This window comes from Oryza sativa, chromosome 2, assembly GCF_034140825.1.
Source record: "Oryza sativa Japonica Group chromosome 2, ASM3414082v1".
NCBI lineage: Eukaryota > Viridiplantae > Streptophyta > Magnoliopsida > Poales > Poaceae > Oryza > Oryza sativa.
Window position 1 is genome coordinate 21,835,554 of NC_089036.1, and position 20,428 is coordinate 21,855,981.

The window sequence follows — 20,428 nt, forward strand, 5'->3', positions numbered from 1 at the left end:
TTATGGAGTTCCATCTTCCTATGCTTTCCGTTTGGTTTGCCAATGGATAGTTGCCTTTAGGCCGATTCCTAGCACCCGGGGGCTCGTTGGATGGACCGAGTAACGCAAGGTGCTAAGTATTATTCGGAATAAATCAAAAGCATAGAGATAAGATAATTTATTTTCTGCTCTTAATAATTGCAAAAGTACCCGAGTAGTAAACTCCGATCCGTGAAACTTTGTTCCATTAATGACGAACTCATGTCACTCATATGCATGTTTGGGAAGTGCTTAGGCCGACTCCCAGTGCTTGGTGGCTATGACTAGTCGGGCAGAGTGTTTAAACGTAATGAGTCATCTGCTCGGGGAAATCAAAATTAACAAGAGAAGAAATACGTATTTATAAACTGCTTGATTTTTTCTCGAGTATTATATTTATATCAGATACTACTCATCCTATATGTTTGTTCTGCAGGATCCAGATCCAGATATGCATAAAAGGGATTCATGGCTTTAAGCTTATCTCTTACGCTCCAGGAATGGATCAGTCAGAACATCACCACCGGCTCGCCTCGACCGCCGCCGACTGGTGTTTCCGCCTGCACGGCTGGCCTATTATGCCGCCATTGTTGGGCGTCTACGTCTTCACCGACCGGCTTGCTTTCGCCGCCGCCGACTGGTGTTTCCGCCTGCACGGCTGGCCTATTATGCCGCCGTCACGGCTGGCCTATTATGCCGCCGTTGTTGGGCGTCTACGTCTTCACCGACCGGCTTGCCTTCGCCGCCGCCGACTGGTGTTTCCGCCTGCACGGCTGGCCTTTATGCCGCCGTTGTTGGGCGTCTACGTCTTCACCGACCGGCTTGCCTTCGCCGCCGCCGACTGGTGTTTCCGCCTGCACGGCTGGCCTATTATGCCGTCGTTGTTGGGCGTCTACGTCTTCACCGACCGGCTTGCCTTCGCCACTGCCGACTGGTGTTTCCGCCTGCACGGCTGGCCTTTATGCCGCCGTTGTTGGGCGTCTACGTCTTCATCGACCGGCTTGCCTTCGCCGCTGCCGACTGGTGTTTCCGCCTGCACGGCTGACCTTTATGCCGCCGTTGTTGGGCGTCTACGTCTTCACCGACCGGCCGCCTCGTCCGCCGCCGACTGGTGCTTCCGCCTGCACGGCTGACTTATTATGCCGCCGTTGTTGGGCGTCTACGTCTTCACCGACCGGCCGCCTCGACCGCCGCCGACTGGTGTTTCCGCCTGCACGGCTGGCCTATTATGCTGCCGTTGTTGGGCGTCTACGTCTTCACCGACCGGCCGCCGCATCCGCCGCTGACTGGTGTCACCGCCTGCACGGCTGGCCTGTTATAACGCCAACTGATGCTATCTTCTTCACGGCTGGCTACATCGCTGTCACTACTAATAGGCATCAGTATCTTCAACACAAGCTGCCTACGTTTGCCATGGCTGCCGACTGGTTTCTTCACTTCCATGGCTGCATGATTCTGCCAGTGTTGATTGGCCTTACCATCTTCATCGCCGGTCGTCTCGTCTGCTGCTGACTAGTGCCCTCGCCTCTACATCTGGTTTATACAGCTACCACTACTGATGGACATCATCGTCTTCCGTCGCCGACTGGTTATGCCGCCGCCGACTGGTGCTTTCATCTTCACAACTGCGCGTCTTCACTACCAGTTTGCTTCTGTTGCCGCCGACTCGTGTTCACTTCATCACGGCGATGCAACTTTGTCATCATGGTAGAGCGACTTCATATTTATTATCTTCGGCACCGGCAAACTCTATTGCTGCTGCTTCGCAAGTTTTGCTACTTCACCAACCACGACGTCTTTGTGAACCTCGACATCTCGGCATGCGATGCCGTGTTATTTTACTACAACAAGTGGCTCTCCAATATTCAGGATTTCTACTTGGACATCTTCAACACATATCTTCAATCAAGTGATGACTACTCGACAACAAGAAGCTATAATTCTCGACTCTATGTTCAGTTGTTTCCCAACTAATCAAAGAGTCGGGGGCTACACAAATACATGGCTCAAAATTTGACAAGCTTTATGTCAAGATGAAGCAATCAATTAATCAGCCAACAAGTCAACTCTGGGAGTCATCAATTTTGTCTTCGCTTCAGAGCAGTAGGTCAAGATTAAATTTACATGTCTGGGAGTTTGGAGTCATCAACCAATCAACTCATATCAGATTCAATGAGTTGAACAACAGCATATACTTTCCTCCAAGTGAAGCATCTACAACAGTTTGATGGATTATTGTCACTGACATCGTCACCAGCACATCTGCTTCATCGGCTCTGACATTCCGCCGTTGCTAATGGATGACTAAGACTTCGCCAACTTGCTATTCCGCCTTCACGGTTGACCTACTATGCAAACGCAGATGAGCGTCTTCGTCATTATCATCGGCTATTACACCGCTATTGACTGGATCACCGACATCGTCATCTTCATCAACATCCTGTCAAACCTCTTTATCATAGCTTACTCTACTGCTATTGATAGGCAACTTCGTCATCATATTTGATCATCTCTGTTGATGCTTATCATCATTACTGTCGGTTACGTTTGTCGTCGCCGACTATCTTCCTCATCTTCATGATTGGTGGATTTCGTCATCGCCTTTGATCTGCCTCGTCTGTCACCGATTGATTATTTCGCTGCCATGGCTACATAACTTTATCGCTGGGCACCTTCATCTTCATTGATGGCTGACCTGACTGTTGCCGACTGGTTTCTTCGCCTCCACGGCTGTGCAACTTCATCACTTTTGATTGGTATCATTATCTTCACTACCACCAATATTTTTGCCACCTCTGGTGGGCAATATTATCTCTATGTTGGTCGTCTTGTCTCTATGCCAACTGCGTCAGCTACCATCAATGGACAATTGTGACTACGACAGAAGGACAAGCTATATGCTCAGGGGCTTATTAGCTCAAACACAAGTATCATACCTTCAATTTGGACTTGCTCTGGATATATGCAATATGAATTCGTGATCATGGGTCTATTTTCTATGCTCAAAGACTGGACTATTTATTATTCCCCGTAAGGGTTATCAACTGAATACTTGCGCCAGTCGGGATTCAATTGTTACATCTATTTTGGAGTATCTCATAAGGGATAACCACTCAGATCAGAAGCTCTTCATATGAGCTACATTTGGTCTATATTACCCGGAAGATTTATTACTCGGGAGCATGTTACATGCGTCATCCTTTAAAGGGTGTCGAAGGCATATTTTTTGGCCTAGGCCTAATATGTCTGCAGCCCATATTTTCAGGTGTGGCCTGTCACGTTCTTTTAGGGACTTAGGCACTTTTCGCTTAGGCCAAAGTGCGCGTGATCAAGTGCCCAATACCTTAAAATCCTTTTATACCGCAGTTACTCGACTTTTTAGGAGTTGGTACAATGCATCTTAAAAGGTGTCAAACAGTAAAGCTTTATATAGCTGCCCCGCTGACTTTTTTTATATAGTCAATGTGCTGTTTGGGTTTATCAAGCAATTGATTGGATACAATATCATTGCTTTTTGCCACGTAAGTGTGCATTTTTATTGACCAATATTATGGCTTAGGCTGATTATATATTATGGTCATTTTTCCAGGCGGTTGGTAAATCCTTTATGAGTTTATTTACTCGGATTTTATACCACATATGCCATATATTTCCAGGTGTGGTGGAACCATGTGTCTTCTAGGGACTTAAGCACATCTGTTAAAGCAGTGTGCGCATGGCGTATGCCCAATACTTTGGAAATTTCTTTATTCACAACATACAAGCTTCTTTATAGCTGTTTTGCTATGTGAACTTTCAAAGATGTTGTCAACTTTAGGTTGTACGCATCATATTTTGCCAAGCAGTCGGTATATCACTTGGATCATATTATTCGGGGATTCACACCGCATATGCTATATATTGATATCAAGTCACTTGGTTGATTACAATTATCAAAACCACTCGGTTGGTTAGATTATTTATTCCTTGACTATATGTTTGGTTGGTTCAATTAACCACATAGTCGGGGGCTACACCTATTAGGTGCATCTATTCGATGCACCTGACTTTATTTTTCAGCCCTCCACAGTCTTCAGATTTGGTAAAAGTACTCGGGAGACCATGGCGAAGATAATTGAAGCACTCGGCTTTGGAGTAATCTAGTTCGAGAGAAGATTATATTTTCGACTGTGAAGGTCTCAGGGGCTACTGTGGAGATTATGGGTACCCCATATCCACACGGCATGGTTATCCGACTAGTAATAGGGGATAACATATATGTATGGAATATGTAACAGATCATGACTTGGGTATTACGTTTCCTTGTATATTATGGAACGGCCTAAAGTCCTGGTTTGATAATATTGTAAAGTAGATTTAGGAAACCGATACCGTGTTGGTTAAGGTTTCTATCTTGTAATCCTGCCCCCCATCCTATATAAGGTGGGCAGGAAGCCCTCTAGGGGGCATGAGACAACCTGATCGTCAGATCTATACTACACCCGGCGGATTCAAATCCCCAAACAGGAGTAGGGTATTACCTCTCATTGAGAGGGCCTGAACCTGTCTAAATCCTTTGTCTCCGCATCCATCCACTTTTAGGTCTCGTGCGCTACCCCCTTTTATTATTGCCGAATTCATGTTTCGACAAGAAGAATTTTTTTTAGGGGAATTTTTTTTGTGGGGTGTCTTTGGAAGAATTAAATGCGTGTAGTTTTTGCTACTTCATCCTTTCCAAATTAATCATCATATAACGGAATTTAAAATTTCTCAAATTGATCATCATATAACCGTATGGACACGGATTTCTTTATAATACAATTAATGCAGTATGAGAAAATGTGTGCATGCTAAGGTGTAATTGGCATGGTGTTTTAATCGATATATGCGTTATGGGAGAATGTGTATATGATGTCTTAATTGATGTGATTTAAATTATTCTTGGTCTTGGTGTATAAACTTATATGATGATCAGTTTGGGAAGGAGGGAGTAGTAGTCACTGAGACACTACTTGCAAGATTATGTGTAAAAGGTGGAACCGGTGAAGATTAATTGGGGTTGAATTCTAGTGGGTAAAATCATACACTTGTACGCATAATGCATATATACCCTTGTCAAGTCGTGATTTCTTTAGATAGGTTTCGTCTTCACCACGTGTAAGAGGGTGTTTAAAATAGATCGTATAAGAGGGTGTTTAAAATTGAGGGCGATCTCCATTGATTCTAGACTAGCTGCATATGACAAAAATCAATATAATGACGACCGCTCTCTTTCTGTCAGTGTGTTTTTCGCAGTGCCATGTTTCCTATTCAAAATAGTGTCAAATCACATTACCTATTATTTGACTAGAAAATCTTTAGAATTGCAATTTATAATTCCATGTGAGTTTTCTATGCCAATAGAATTCGATCTGTTTACAAAAACTTCTTACATGTACAAAATATTGTTCCATCCATTAAAAGGTCTAACAAAAAAAATTTTGTCTATAATTAACCATGTTATAACTCATATGCTACACGTCTATCATGACGAGGCCGGCACACTACACTTTCTGCTGCCACTGGCAACTTCATCGAAAAATTAAATGGATAAACGGTAGGACAACTTCATGTATTGAGAAGAAATTGCTAGATATTTTTGTAAAATAAAATTGCTAGATGAGATTAATATTGATACTATAATCAATTACTTTGCCTGTAGGAATATCTGAAGAAAATCTTAAGACAACATTTATAATGTTTTACATAATAAATATTGCTTTTGCTTTTGGATGCATTTCAAATGTTTAGTTATTATCTAGTAGAAGATATAATATTAAGGACCTCCATTTGTTTAGTTCGCCCTGACCACCGAAACATCAGGACCAGCCCTCTGAGCATGTACACGCTAGTATTCTCATCCCTGCGAGCTAGAACAAATTAACATTGGAATTGCATATGACACCTCGTGGCTTTTGGGATATATATGTAATGCATGACCACCTAATTTGTCTATTTTAAATGACACCATGCATATATAACAGTGACGGAGCCAGCGGGCATCATCAAGCTAGGTGACTAAGGACGTTTCTTGGTGGTGACCACTTTTTTTCAACTAGCAAATGTCAGCGGAGACGTAAGATATTTAGTGCCTTACGTGTAATTCTGACCGTTGGGGTTATATCTTAATGGATGGAGTATGCTAGTTTACATATGTCATCTTTGTTTTTCCTTTAAATTTAACACGTGTAAGATAATAGATAATGTCAGATCTAGCTTGACCCAAAGTTTAGAGGGGTCTGCCAGCAAGAAATAGATGAATTATGCAATTTGAAATGGGCCTTCGATGTCCATCTAACCAAATATATGATAAATATATGACGCGACTCTTTTTTTCTACGAGAAGCAAACACGAAAAGAGGGATGGGATTCATGCTCATGTTAGGCTAGGGTGTGTTCAATATTTATCCTTTTCTAACTTCTACTCGACGTTTTTCGCGTGTATTTTTTCAAACTGGTATATTTTTAATAATTTATTTTTAAAATTTATATTTTTTAACTAATACTTAATTAATTATATGTTAATATTGTTTTCTGTATGTGAAGGAGAAGTTACCACTCCTTCCGAAATCCGAGCGCACCCGTTTCTAAATGATGAATGGGTTAGCTTCTAGAAGGTTAGACACGTTCAAGTGCCAGACACCGGAGACACGCCTTTTGCCCCCTCCGCATCATCTCGAAATTCGCAGCCGCCAAAACCAAATCCGGCCCTCCTCGATCTCGATCGGAAATATCGGATTGATTGCATGAATTGATTCCTTACTAGTAATACTCGATCGATCGGTTTTGTATTTTCAAAAAGGCGCAAACACAAAAGGTGATCGATACTCCATAATATGCGATCAAAAAGTGAACAACTTTCGAGCAACACATTGGTTTTGTACTCCTCTGCTCTGCTGATATTTTTGTACTAGATCTGTTGCTGCTGCCGACCTCTCTCTAGCTTTGAGAGAGAGGATGCTAGCTAAGATTGCACTTAAGTATAGTGACGGATCAAAAAAATTTTAAGCCTAAGAAAATATATGTGCTTATAACTGTAGACGTTATTAAACACTGAAAATATCTGCAAGTATATATAAAGCCTGTTCAAATTATAGCTAAAATAAATCTTACCAAGTTTTACCATCTTACCAAAAGTTTAGCAGGATGACAATATTGCTAAATTTTTGTGGGACTTTTTATATATTGACAACAAACTAAACGTAGATGTTTTTTTTGAAACTTTACCCAAAAAAAATTTGGTATGGTTGAAAATGGTATCAAAGTGAATAGGCACGTAGAATGAGAAATATCTGCAAGATGACGGTGTGTTGCTTAGCTGCTGCTGAGCCTGAGAAGATTGAACCGTTTAGATGATGTCAGCTGTAATTTTCAGGGCCTAATTATCTACCACAGCTTTTCTCCTCAACCAAATGCCACATTGCCATACTATAACCGTGTATGCAAAACACAGAACACAGAGAGTATGAAAATATCATAGCAATCTTGATGAGTAGTATGTATTTTTCCATACTCCCAATTAGCTAGTCCTTATCAAGGCAAATCATTTTTTTTCCTTTTACTTTTTTGGAATGACCAAGGCAAAAAAAAAAAAAAGCACACATTGATAGCCTTTCGGGGGGAAAAGAACGAAAAGACACAGGGACACAGCAGAGTGAAAACTGAAAAGAAAAGGGAAAACACTAAGCTGCATGCACCTTTCTGCTGGTGGGCCCTCGGTGCAACTCACCACCTTCTAGAAGGTCATTCTTTTTTTTTTCCTCTCTAGAGAATCATCTCCTCCTCTCTGTTTTTCCTTTTTTGGTCGGGGAAACGCATCTCTTCAGTTCACGCTGCATGCATGCTTAGCTCTGTGGCATATATATATTGGCGCGCCCACAAAATCACATTTTTTTTAGAGAAGGGTATTTTCTACCCGGCCTCTATATCCAACCGGATATATACGGCCATTAAGATAGGGAACTTAGCCCCGCAAACAACCCAATCTGAAATTCGCTCCATAGGAGATTTGAACTCAGGACCTTGGAGCACTACTCAGGTCACTGTAACCACTAGGCTACATTCCCTTTCGTAATCACATACAAAATCACATACACACCAACATGCTATGTAGTGGTGGGAGTGGGACAATGGTACATATGCATTTGTAGAATAATAGAGTCTAATCTTTAGTTTTTCTGGTGTGACCTCAAGTTTATAGGAGAATCACTTTTCATTTCCCCAAAAGATTCTATGATTGAGGGTTGATGGCAATAATTAAAAGGTGATATATATAGTATTCCTAAAATACAATAACTTCTAGCGTTCAGAAATATTAGATATGTTCCAAGTCAATCTTTTTAAGCTTCAAAACAACAATATATGTTATATTTAGATTGGATGCATGAAAAGTATGTACTACGCACGTAGATTTGTCTCAAATGTTTTTTTTATAATACTGTAATTTTGTTGAGATTTGAAAGTATTTCAGAAATAGAGAGCAGCGATCAAAATCTGTGTAAGACCATGCTATATATTTTAAAACATGTTTTCGTCATTGAGAAAAAGAGTAAGTGGGTAACCTCTTGACTGGTTGCAGGCAAAGTATACATTGGATTATGATCGGCAAGATGTAATATCCTTTTCACATCAAGGATCAGAAGAGCATCCAACTTTGCATATGGCATTACAAAGGTTAGAGGGTAGATTTCAAGTCATTTTCTTTCTTTTTTTACATGCATCTTTCGGTTCATACATTATTCAGATATTTTGTGGTAATATTTACACATATCAAAGCCACATACTATGGCAATAAATGAAAAAAAAATTGTTGCAATAGCACAAACCAATGTAATAGTTTAAAATTCGTTGCAATATACTATTACCATGGCACTTGTTATAACGGTTGGCAACACATTTTTATTTTGTTTGCAATTAGTGTCCGTTGCAATGAATTTTGGTTTAATGCAACAATTTTTTTTGTTGTGAAAAATAGATTTACTTCTATAGTGGCTTTAATTTTCTTCAAACACGAAATGAAACATCGATACACATGTCTATGTGCACATGCATGATCGATACCACATCTTTAATTAACAGCTCTTTATGCTAGCTCCATGCATTATTTGTCAAAAATCTTACCATATATATGTACGATATGTAGTGATAAATCATCACTATCGCTGGAAATTGCTCTTGTAAATATATTTTATGATTCTTGTCAAGTCTACCTGTGTCGTCGGATTTAGGCTTCAAGATTTTTTTTTTAGTAATTCAGTGGTTGAATTATATTTCCTATCGGTTGTATGCTTACCAAGTTCATACAAAGGCTAAAATTTGTTTGCACTCAATATATAGAATTGATCTATAAGTAGGGCGAGAGAAAATTTATGGATGTGTACGCTCCACAAAGAAAATTAATTTTTGTTTTTGGCTAAACATGATCTAATGTATACGCCATACTAATAAACCATTAACAATACCCCTAATGTACAACTTTAAATAATATAAATGGTTTTTATTTTCAGCTTCTATCATAAGGCACACAATTTATCCATGCCTAATGTACAAACCGAAGAGAGGTTAACTTCAGATGGTTAAGATGTTAGTGACCATAATGTAGGTGCGGCCATTACACTCCTTGAGGGAGAATCCATCAAATTCGATGATAAATGGAACGGAGTCCATTATCATAATTTGGCTTCCCTAGTTTAAGATCAGTTATATGTAAGGAGAGACTTATGATAAGCAATATTATTATTTTTCACTTACTGTGCTTCAATAATCTTCTCTATTACCCCACTCCTATATGAAAATATCACTGATCAAATTTACCAAACTTATACCTTTATAGTCCACCATATACAAGAATATCTTCCTCCACTACGTGTACAACTGTATTTTTTTTCGCTTTCACTATATCCTTCTAAAATACCACTACCTCCATCTTAAAAAAAGACTTCACTTCAATACAAAAATCTAGACAAAGTAGTTAAAAAAAAGTGAGGTCCATATTTATGTCCAGATTCATATATAAAAGTGAATTTCTTTTTACGGACGTCATATTATCTAATTTTCAGCACACTTTAAAAAAAGAGAGAGAGAAATCATAGCTCAAATTTGTCCTCACACTCACTCTCCCTCTACTTAAACCCTCCTAAGCCCTCCTTCCTTCACTGAGCCACACACACAAACACCCTCTCTTCCACTTTCCACGTCACAAAGCAAAGACACGCCACACTGCTGCTTGCTCTGCTCGCCATGGGCGGCGCCATCGAGCGCGACGGCGCGCTCCTCGGGGCGGCGTTGGTGGAGCCGGAGGCGGCGGAGCTCATCCCGGGGTTGCCGGACGACGTGGCCATGGAGTGCCTGGCGCGCGTGCCGAGCCGGTCGCACCGGGCGGTGCGCCGCGTGTGCCGCGGGTGGCGCCGCGCGGCCGCGTCGGAGGCGTTCCGCCGCCGCCGGAGGGCGGCCGGGGCGGCCGAGGACGTCGTGTTCCTCGTCCAGGCCACGCCAGCGCGCGGCGGTGACGACGGGAAGGGGCCGTCGGCGGCGACGGAGTGCGCGCTGGCCGCGGCGAACCTCACCACGGGCGAGTGGCGGCGCGTGGAGGGCGCGGGGGAGGGGGAGGAGGAGGCGTGGGGCGGGGGCGTGCCGTTCTTCGCGCGGTGCGCGGCGGCCGGGGACGGACGGCACGTCGCCGTCGTCGGCGGGTGGGAGCCGGCCGCGCTATGCCTGACACGCGACGTCCGCGTGCTGGACGTCCCCGCCGGTGTGTGGCGGCGCGGCGCGGCGATGCCGGACTCCCGGGGCTTCTTCGGCTGCACCGGGAGCGGCGGCGTCGTCTACGTCGCCGGCGGCCACGACGAGTCCAAGAACGCGCTCCGCTCCGCCTACGCGTACGACGTCGCCTCCGACGCATGGCGCGCGCTCCCGGACATGTCCGAGGAGCGCGACGAGCCGCAGCTCGTCGCAAACCCGGGCCGCGTGCTCGCCGCCAGCGGCTACCCGACCGACGCCCAGGGCGCGTTCAAGAAGACCGCCGAGCGCTACACCACCACCACAACCGGCGACGCAACCGCCTGGTCCAGCGAGGGAGACATGGCGCCGAACACCGCGGAGACGTGCCTTGCCGCGGTCGGCGGCAAGGTGTGGGCCGTCGGCGCCGGGAAGGGCGGCGTGCGGGAGTGGGACGGGGGCGCGTGGAGGGACGTGGCGGACGGGCCGCCAGGCATGAAGGCGTGCGTGAAGGCGGTCGGCGCGGGCGACGGCGACGGCGCCGCCATGTTCGTGTTCGTGTTCGGCAAGGTGGAGGACGGCAAGCAGTACGCGGCGTGGGTGATGGAGGACGCCGGCGGCGCGGCGCGGTGGCGCGGCGTGGCCGTGCCGCCGGGGTTTGGCGGGTTCGTTTACTCGGGCGCTGCTGTGCGGGTTTAGCCGTGATCAGTGTGCTGTCAGGTCGTCACCACCTGACAAGGATGATCCATAGGAAGAAGAAGAAGCTGTTGCGGTGGAAGTACTGGCTGAACCGGAGGAGGGCGCTGTAGGGCGTAGGCTGTAGCTCTCGTCCCGACAACAGCGCCAAGGAACCAGAGGAAGACGGTGGACCAGGTGTCCAGGTTTGGCCTGTTTGGTTGGTGACATGATGAAAACTCATACATGAAGCTATGCTGAAAGTTTGAAGACATTTGCCTGACCAAGCAGCCTGTGAGATGAGTTGTTTGGTTTGAACCATGTGCCTGAGAAGAATAATGCAATGTCATACTGTAATAATTACTTTTAATAGACAATATTAACAGATAGTATTAACTCAACAAACATGATCAATCGGTGGGAAGAAAGAAAAGAAAAGCAAGAAAAAGAATGTAATTAATAGTGGGACCCATAGATTTCACATCACCTTAATCTTGCTACTAGTAGCTTATCACTTGCATGAGAGACGGGCGTTGGATTTTCGTCGCTTGAGAGCAACTCCAACAGCCTCTCTACTCAGCTCTCCAAGCTAAAAATTTAGCAAATGAACTAAAAACACTACTCCAACAGACTCTCCATTCAACTCTCCAAGCGAACTGTCTCTCCATCCGAGCTCATCCACTAGCCAAATTTGGCTAGCCTACCAGGCTGGCTATCCTCCTTCCCAGTGCTCCATCTACTCGCGCTTCTCCTCTCCTTCTACGAGGAGCTTATCGGACACCACGAGCAGGCGCTGGGACGCAAGGACGACGTCGGCCACCACGAGGAGCTCGTCGGCGCCTGGGAGGAGGGGCTCCGAAAACCTCCCATCCACATCTGGCGCCGCCACCTCTGCCCCCGCCGCCCAGCCGCATCCGCCACGGCCGCCCCCGCGCCCGGCCTCATCCGGCGCCGCCGCCTGCGCCCCCGGCCGTATCCACCGCGGCCGTCCCCGCGCCTGGCCGCATCCGATGTGGCCGCCCGTAGCCCTTCCATCATCGGCGTCACTCAAGAATGGCAATAGAAGAGGAAGAGGGGGAGAAAGAGGAAAAGGGAGAGAAAGAGGTGGAAGGTGTAGTAGAGGCTGACGTGTGGGTTCCAATGTCATAGACTCATAATAGAGAGGGTAGATGGAGAGGCTGTTGGAGTGAGGAATGAGTTTGGCTTGACAAATCAATTAGAGAGTTGGCTATATGGGTGTTTGGAGAGTCTAATTTAGAGAGGCTGTTGGAGATGCTCTGAGTCAGGCTAATCAAAGCGGCTAGCTATCAGGTCAGGCCACTGCAGGAACACGGGGACAACAACCAAACAGGCCCTACTCTTTCGGTTTGAAAGTTTCTACCGGACGGTGGCAATATACCGAATTTTGGTTCAAAATTTCCAAAATTTTAAATAAATTTTAGTTACATTTGAACAAAATATTACCAAATTCACAACAAAAATAATATAAATTTAAAACTTCGGCCGAAATAATATCATATCAAGGGGTCCGATATGATCGAAATTTCGGAAATTTCATTACATAATTTTGAACCATTCGCTGGATTACTGGAGGGACGCCGATCCTCAAGGCCCATCGAACCTAATCCACAGTATCATGGGCCTCAATGGACCGTGTAATTCTCATCCATGTAAACTAATAGGAATAAGTTCACTTGGTGACCCTCAAAAGTGATTGAAATCTAATCCGTGACCCTAAACCACAAAACCGGATATCTTGACCCCCAAACTAAGAAAACCGGTGCAATTTGACTCCCTCGGCCGTTTTGGAGGGTGGTTTCGCTGACGTGGAGGTATTGACCTAGTCTGTGGGCTGACGTGGCATTTCAATTAAAAAGCTATACGTGGGACCCGTTTGTCATTCACACACACAATTATGAGGCCCACTGACATGTGGGCCCCACATGCCATCTTCTCCCTTTCTTCTTCCTCCCCTCCCTTCTCTCTTTCTTTCTCCCTCTCCCCTACGGCTGTCCGCGGGGAGCAAGCGGCGGCGGCGGCGGGAGGGCAGGCGGGCGAGGGCGGCGGCGGCTCGTGGCTGTGGGAGGACGAGAGGAACGACGGCGGGCGGGAGAAGCAGGCCGCGGCAGCGACTTCAAAACCGCGTGGCCCCACGGCGAGGCAGAACCACTCAAGGAGAGGGATGAGGGAGAGCGCGCCGCCGAGGAGGTCGCATCACGCCGTCACCCCCCCTACGCGGCCGTCCACCGAGAGGAGAAGCGCCATGATCCGGTCGCCGCTGCCGCCGCCGCTGCTTCCCCTCGTCCTCCCTCTATCATGAGCTGTCGCCGCCCTCGCCCGCCCGCCCTCCCGCAGCCGGCTCCCCACGTCCTCCCACTGCCACAAGCCGCCGCCGGCGGCGGCTCCTGCCCGCCGGCCCCCGTCCCTCAGCCGCCGCTCGCACCGCCGCCGGCTCCCCTCGTCCTCCCACTGCCATGAGCCGCTGCCCTCACCCGCCTGCCCTCCTGTCCGCCGGTTACAGCGTCAAAGACCTGGTCGGCGGCGGCCGAGCTCGCCGTACCCCACCGCGTGTGCCTCCCGCCGCCACCGCTGTGGTCTCCTCCGTCTTCGCCGCAGTGGAGCTCAGCCTGGGCGCCACCGCCGCGCCTCCGCGGCTCACCACCGTCTCCACCACTCGCCGCCGTCTCTGCCCGCCGTGGGAGAGAGAGGGAGGGTAGAGGGAAGGGATACGTGGGTCCCACAATCTATTTTCGGTGTCAATGACAAATGGGTCCCACATATATTTTTAATTCTAAATGCCACCTAAACGCCACGTGTAAAGGAGACCCGGTCAATACCACCACGTCAGCGCCACGTCAGCGAAACCACGGGCGCCGACCGGCAATGATCACTATAGAGGAGTTGATTACAAACGCAGTGGATACATTGGGCTGTCGCACCCTCCCCGTGCGGCTTACAAGAGATATATATAAGAAATCTAGAAGTCCTAGTGGATAAAGACTAGTCATACTAGGAAACTAATCCGAATATATTGTGGGCCCAAAATTCGGATCACATATTTAACAATCTTCATCTTGAGACGAATTTCCCTTATAGCATAAAAATCTTCAATCTCCAAACAACCTCGTAATGATAAAATAAATGTGCGCCAAATAGTCACTTGGACTATAATCCATAACACCCTTGATCCAGAAGAGGTACACCATACTTCAAACTCGCCATTGGGAATAAATCCTGAATCTGCTGGTATGACATTGTGGAACCCAGCAGAGACGCGAAATCGATGCACAAACTTCAAACTCGCCATGGGAATAAAATCCTGAATCTGCTGGCATGAATTTATGTAATCCTCCACGTGATCTGGACAGGACCCTTCAGGCTCCCTCTCGATGACTTCGCTTGTGTCCTGAAATATGTATGCGCAACTGATAGACTAGTGCACGACAACACTTCCTTTTCATCCTCAATATATGCACCAACTTGCATCTTCACTTGCCATAATGAGTATATTGCATCTCAATTCAGGAGCGGTAGATCAACCTTTAAACTCGCCTTGGAAATAAAATCCTGAATCTGCTGGTATAAATTGTGGAACCCTAGCAGAAACGTGAAACACTCTAGATGCATAAAAAGAAGTATTTGGATCTCCGGATAAAATCTCCTGGTAAACTGGCGTGTGGGCGATTCACCAAATAGAACCATAGCAAGCAATGCACAGGACTTGATTTCCCGGTAGAACTTCGTGTGCACGAAGCAAAAACCAACGTGAAATTTACTCCCTCCGTCCCAAAATAAGTGTAGTTTTAGCACTGTTCATGTCTAACGTTTGACCGTTCGTCTTATTTGAAAAAGGATTATGATTAGTATTTTTATTGTTATTAGATGATAAAATATGAATAATATTTTATGTGTGACTAATTTTTTTAATATTTTTTATAAATTTTTCAAATAAGACGGATGGTCAAAACGCTGAGCACGTATATCTATGGCTGCACTTATTTTTTTTGACAGAGGTAGTAATTCGCATGAACAGGGCAGGAACGGTGGGCTTCCTGACCTAATCTTCCTGGGAACCGTGCGCGATAGATGGCCTCCTGCTTTTCTCCTACTTTTCTTGCGCTCCTCCTTCTGCGATGGCTGTGCATCGGCTGCTGCTTTTTCCTTCGTGACGTGCGCTGCTGCTCCAGCGTTTTCTCACGCGGTCGCGCGGTCAGGAGGACGGCGATGACTCGGAAATTCGGAATTGACGAGACGGCGCGACGAACACGCGCCTGCTGCCGCCGATCAGATGAGATCGATTTCTTCGATCGTGGAATCACGCCGGTGGCCGGGATTGATAGATGGATCTCAAAGGCTCAGATACACTTGTTATGAAATTAGATGCACAACAGAGACACAAATTTTACATGAAAAATCCTTCGGGAAAAAATAGGATTAGATGCACAACGGAGACATAAATTTTACATGAAAAATCCTTGCGGGAAAAAATACAGACGCTGATCGGCAATGATTACTATAAAGGAGTTGATACAAACGCAGAGGATACATTAGAAATCTAAGAGTCCTAGTGGATAAAGACTTAGAGTCGTAGTAGGAAACTAATTCGAATATATTGTAAGCCTAAAATTTAGATCACATATTTAACATAGATGACATGCATGAACCGAGGGGATATTCCCTCCAGGATGAATATACTTTCCCATCGATATAGAATCTGAGAGCTCAGGCAACTGATCATCATATGGCAACTCGGTGGTAAGTTACGGTGGGGACTCAATTCGGATTGAAGCGTAATATTAATTAAATATCTTAAAGCACCTAGTAATATCTAAGTTACCTATAGGTTTTGTGTATTCTTGTGATTTGCTTTGTGTTCTTGTTGACATCGAGTGGAACCCTCACAATATTGGTATTTTATTTTTAACAATACTACTATTAAGCTATGTTTAGTTCCACGTTAAAATTAGAAGTTTGAAAAAATTGAAACGATGTGATAGAAAAGTTAAAAGTTTACTATCAAAACAAAATACCCTATACCTGTCATTGACAAATTATTGGACAAATTAGCTGGATCATAATGGTTTACCAAGCTGGACCTAAGGTCTTGGTACAACCAAATCATGATAGCCGAGTGAGAAGAGTATAAAATGGCTTTTCAAACACACTCAGGGCATTTTTTTTCAATCCTACATGGCATGAAATTTGTACAGAGTATCCACACACTCGTGTGGATAGTTAGATGGGTAAATGACTCACTTATATCACATTAGTAACTCAAATGTTCATTTTGAAAATAGAGTGACCTACATGACACACTTAAAGAAGTTTAATGACCCTCCACGTAATATATACACGTATACAAATTTTATATACGTATATATGCAAACATTATATACACACGTATGCAAAGTTTATATGCGTACATACGCATACAAAGTTTGTATACGTACGTATATATGTACAAACTTTATATACGATACGTATAAAGTTTGTATATATAGTAGCCATGATCCACATGCACGTCGTGCTCATGGCGCACGATCGATGCGACGGCAACCATCTCCCTCTCGACGTCAACCTTCGACGAGAGCGTCGAGGGCGCCTTGGAGCACCGGCTGCATCGCGTACGGTACGTGCAGCAGATAATGATGCACATGCAGTCAAACATCCAAATAGTCTCTCTCTCTCTCTCTCTCTCTGAGATGAAAAAGGAAGGTAGCAACGACACAAGAAGAAGACAAAAAAAAATGCTACTGGGATTGTGAACACTGAACAAACATGCATGCATTGCGGTGGTGTTTGGATATACAGGGATCAAACTTTAGTAAATGTCAGGTCAGATGTTTAGACACTAATTTAAAATATTAAATATAGTCTAACAATAAAATTAATTGTAAATGTTTACTGTAATATCACATAGCTTAATCATGGATTAATTAGGTTCAAAATAGATTTGTCTTACGAATTAGTCTAGATTATAGAATGAGTTTATAATTAGTCTATGTGACCATCCAAACATCCCCTACATTGGCATGTAGAGAGGGTGTGGTACTATTCTTTTAGCAAAGCCCAAACAAGGGGTCATTTTATTTTACAGTACCCTCTACTTGAGCTGGTAGTAGTGTAGTAGGAACCAAATCTAACCATTGATCCTGATGGGTACTTTAGAATTTTACTTCTACACCGTGGAAGGGTATTTTCGTTATTTCAGGTGCTTCCACGAAGGCTAGTGATTCGCTCGTTCCCGTTCGTTGCGCACGACGGCCGCAGCCCGTCCTCGCGCGCCCGACGTCTGCCTTCGCCTTTCGCGAGGCCTCCCGTTCTTTTCGCGCGAACCCACTGCCACGGCGGCGCCGCCCCTCACCTCAATGCGCGGCCGCCACCCGCCGCCCCTCCTTGCGTAGTCGCGTGAACCCACGGCCACGTACGACGGCGCCATCCCTCCACCCCCTGTGGCCCTGTGCACCGCAGCACCGCTTCATTCTTGGGATATGATGGTGTACCGGCCTGCTCTAGGGAAGGTCGCTTTGTCGAAATGTGTTCTTGAATCACTCAATTGCTATACTGCAAAACTAATTACTGAATCACTGATGTTTAGCTGATGATGTATAATTTAGTCATTTTCGCATTAGCATCAGGCAAATGAGCTAATACCGAAGCTCGTTTATCTGCAGCAGAACTGAGTTGACGGACTAAGTACTGAGTTCTAGACTGAACTGAAATAAGGCTAAAAAAGAAAGCTCAACGACTCGCGGTTGCAAGCACACTCTCACTCTATTAGCGTCATTCTAATCAGCTATCCGAATCTACAATTTGACTGACAAAAATAACTACAATCAGATATGAGCTAAAACTGTGTTAGTGTCTTCTTAATCAGCTATTTCAATCTGCAATTTGACCGACAAAAACAACAATTGACAAGAAATTGACCAACATCAGCATGGCTACGACGGTCTTGAACCCTTCATCGGTTTGATCACCTTCCGGCCTTGTCTTAGATTCTGATATGGATCATCCCACTTTTGGTTCGGTACGGTACTAAAGGTCCTCGGACTTCCAGGCAGGTGTTGCTAAACCTTGACGCTACGGTTGAAACAGGTGTACTAGCAGAGTCCTTTTTTTTTTTTTGCGAGAGTACTAGCAGAGTCCTTTGACAGGATCTCATCATCAGTATCAAATTGACGGCACTGCCAAACGCGTGAAGTGCGGCGGCCTCCGTCGCGCACAGCAGCACTGCATGTCTGCAGCATCTCGCCTCGCCTCCGTGCAGCTGTGAACCGATTGTGCATATTGACCCCTGGACTAGATTACGAACTTACCCCTAAGCCAATTGCAAATTCATCACAATGCCATCTATTACATTTCCAACGTTACCCCTCCACGAATTATACTACATCTACTACCAGGTGTAGTAGGATTGAATCTAATCCATTAGATCGAATCAAATGGACGTCTCACATTCATTTTGAGGTACTTAAAAAAAAATCCAGGCAACCATGCTGCTGCTGCGGCAGCTTTCTTTTTTTCTTAATTATCACGGAGGAAAAAGGAGAAGCAAGGTCTTCATCATGCAACACACGGACGCTCAATTTCTGCAGCATCTCACGCTAGCATTGTGGTGGAGAATAATACTATCAGAAATGCAGAAACTAACACAATGCAATTTTTTTTGAGATAATAAGTGTTCACATTACAAATGTGCAAGAAGACACAGCAATTGTGCAGAAACCAACACAATGCAATTCCATGTGCTCAAGCTCTTAATTAGTAGATAATAAGTTTTCACATTACATATTACAGATTACAGGAAGAGAAAACTAAGTACTATTACTAGAGTAAACCAGCAGGAAGTCAGGAACCCAGACCATCAACCCCTAATCATGCTCCTAGGCAAATATCCATCAAAGACATGCATCGAAGAAATCCATCTGTTTTGGATTCTCATAGAGTAGAATTTAGCCGGCACCAAATGTGATCCATCCACAAGCCTCGACGCCGGGCAGAATGCGTAAGTAATCCAGTGAGTCCATACATCCACCTGGCTCCAAGCTGCTGTGAATATCATCGGAGGCGATGGGAACCCACTCACTGGCTGGTGAATCACTAGGAGATAAACTGATCCAAAGAACTCAGGCGGCGGTAGGACGACGACGGCGGGTGGGTCACATGGGCAGCCGCATGTCCCGCAAAGAATGCGGCTACAACAAAACGAATACCGGAGCGCTACAGCGCCGCAGATAGAGCACCTCGCCAGTGGGAATGCCTGTGGCACAGGGGCGTTCCACGGATACACGACACGGCGTGCGCCGCCGCCGCCTGGTTCTTGTGCGCCGCCCCCTGCGCCTGCGCCTGCTCCGCCACGGCCGCCGCCTGCCCCTGCGCCTGCTCCGCCATGGCCGCCGCCTGCGCCTGCGCCGCCACGGGCGCCGCCTGCCCCTGCGCCTGCTCCGCCATGGCCGCCGCCTGCGCCTGCGCCGCCACGGCCGCCGCCTGCCGCCTGCCCCTGCGCCTGCTCCGCCATGGCCGCCGCCTGCGCCTGCGCCGCCACGGGCGCCGCCTGCCCCTGCTCCTGCTCCGCCATGGCCGCCGCCTGCGCCTGCTCCGCCACGGCCGCCGCCTGCCCCTGCGCCTGCTCCGCCACGGCCGCCGCCCGAACTATGCGAACGAGGTGAAGATTCAGATGGCGTGGGCCACTGGGTTGGGAACCCCTGGTGACGAACACCGGCGGGCGCGGTCGCCGGCCCTCGCACGGGCGAGCGCGAGACCCTGGAGCAGACAGGGGTGTACGGCGATGCGGTCGGACTCAGTGTGGGCGATCGGGCGCGAGTCTCCAGGGAGCGCGCACCTGGCGCCTTAGAGAAGGCGTGAGATGGTGGTGGGCTTGGAGTAGTCCTCGCCGCGGCGATGTCGCCGGCTTCGAGCGGCCCCGCGCCAAGCGCGACGTCGTCGTCGCCGTCGTCGCCGTCGTGGGAGTCGGTGTCGTGGCGGAGCGCGTCGAACT

At 46.3% G+C, this 20,428-nt stretch overlaps 1 protein-coding gene across 1 annotated transcript; it reads left to right on the plus strand.

The window, feature by feature from the left end:
• Positions 1-10,190: 10,190 nt before the first annotated feature.
• LOC107277071 (F-box/kelch-repeat protein SKIP20) lies at positions 10,191-11,826 on the plus strand. The gene has a single exon (XM_015769346.3). The coding sequence runs from the start codon at positions 10,276-10,278 to the stop codon at positions 11,449-11,451; it is 1,176 nt and encodes a 391-aa protein (XP_015624832.1). The 5' UTR covers positions 10,191-10,275; the 3' UTR covers positions 11,452-11,826.
• The last annotated feature ends 8,602 nt before the right edge of the window (positions 11,827-20,428 follow it).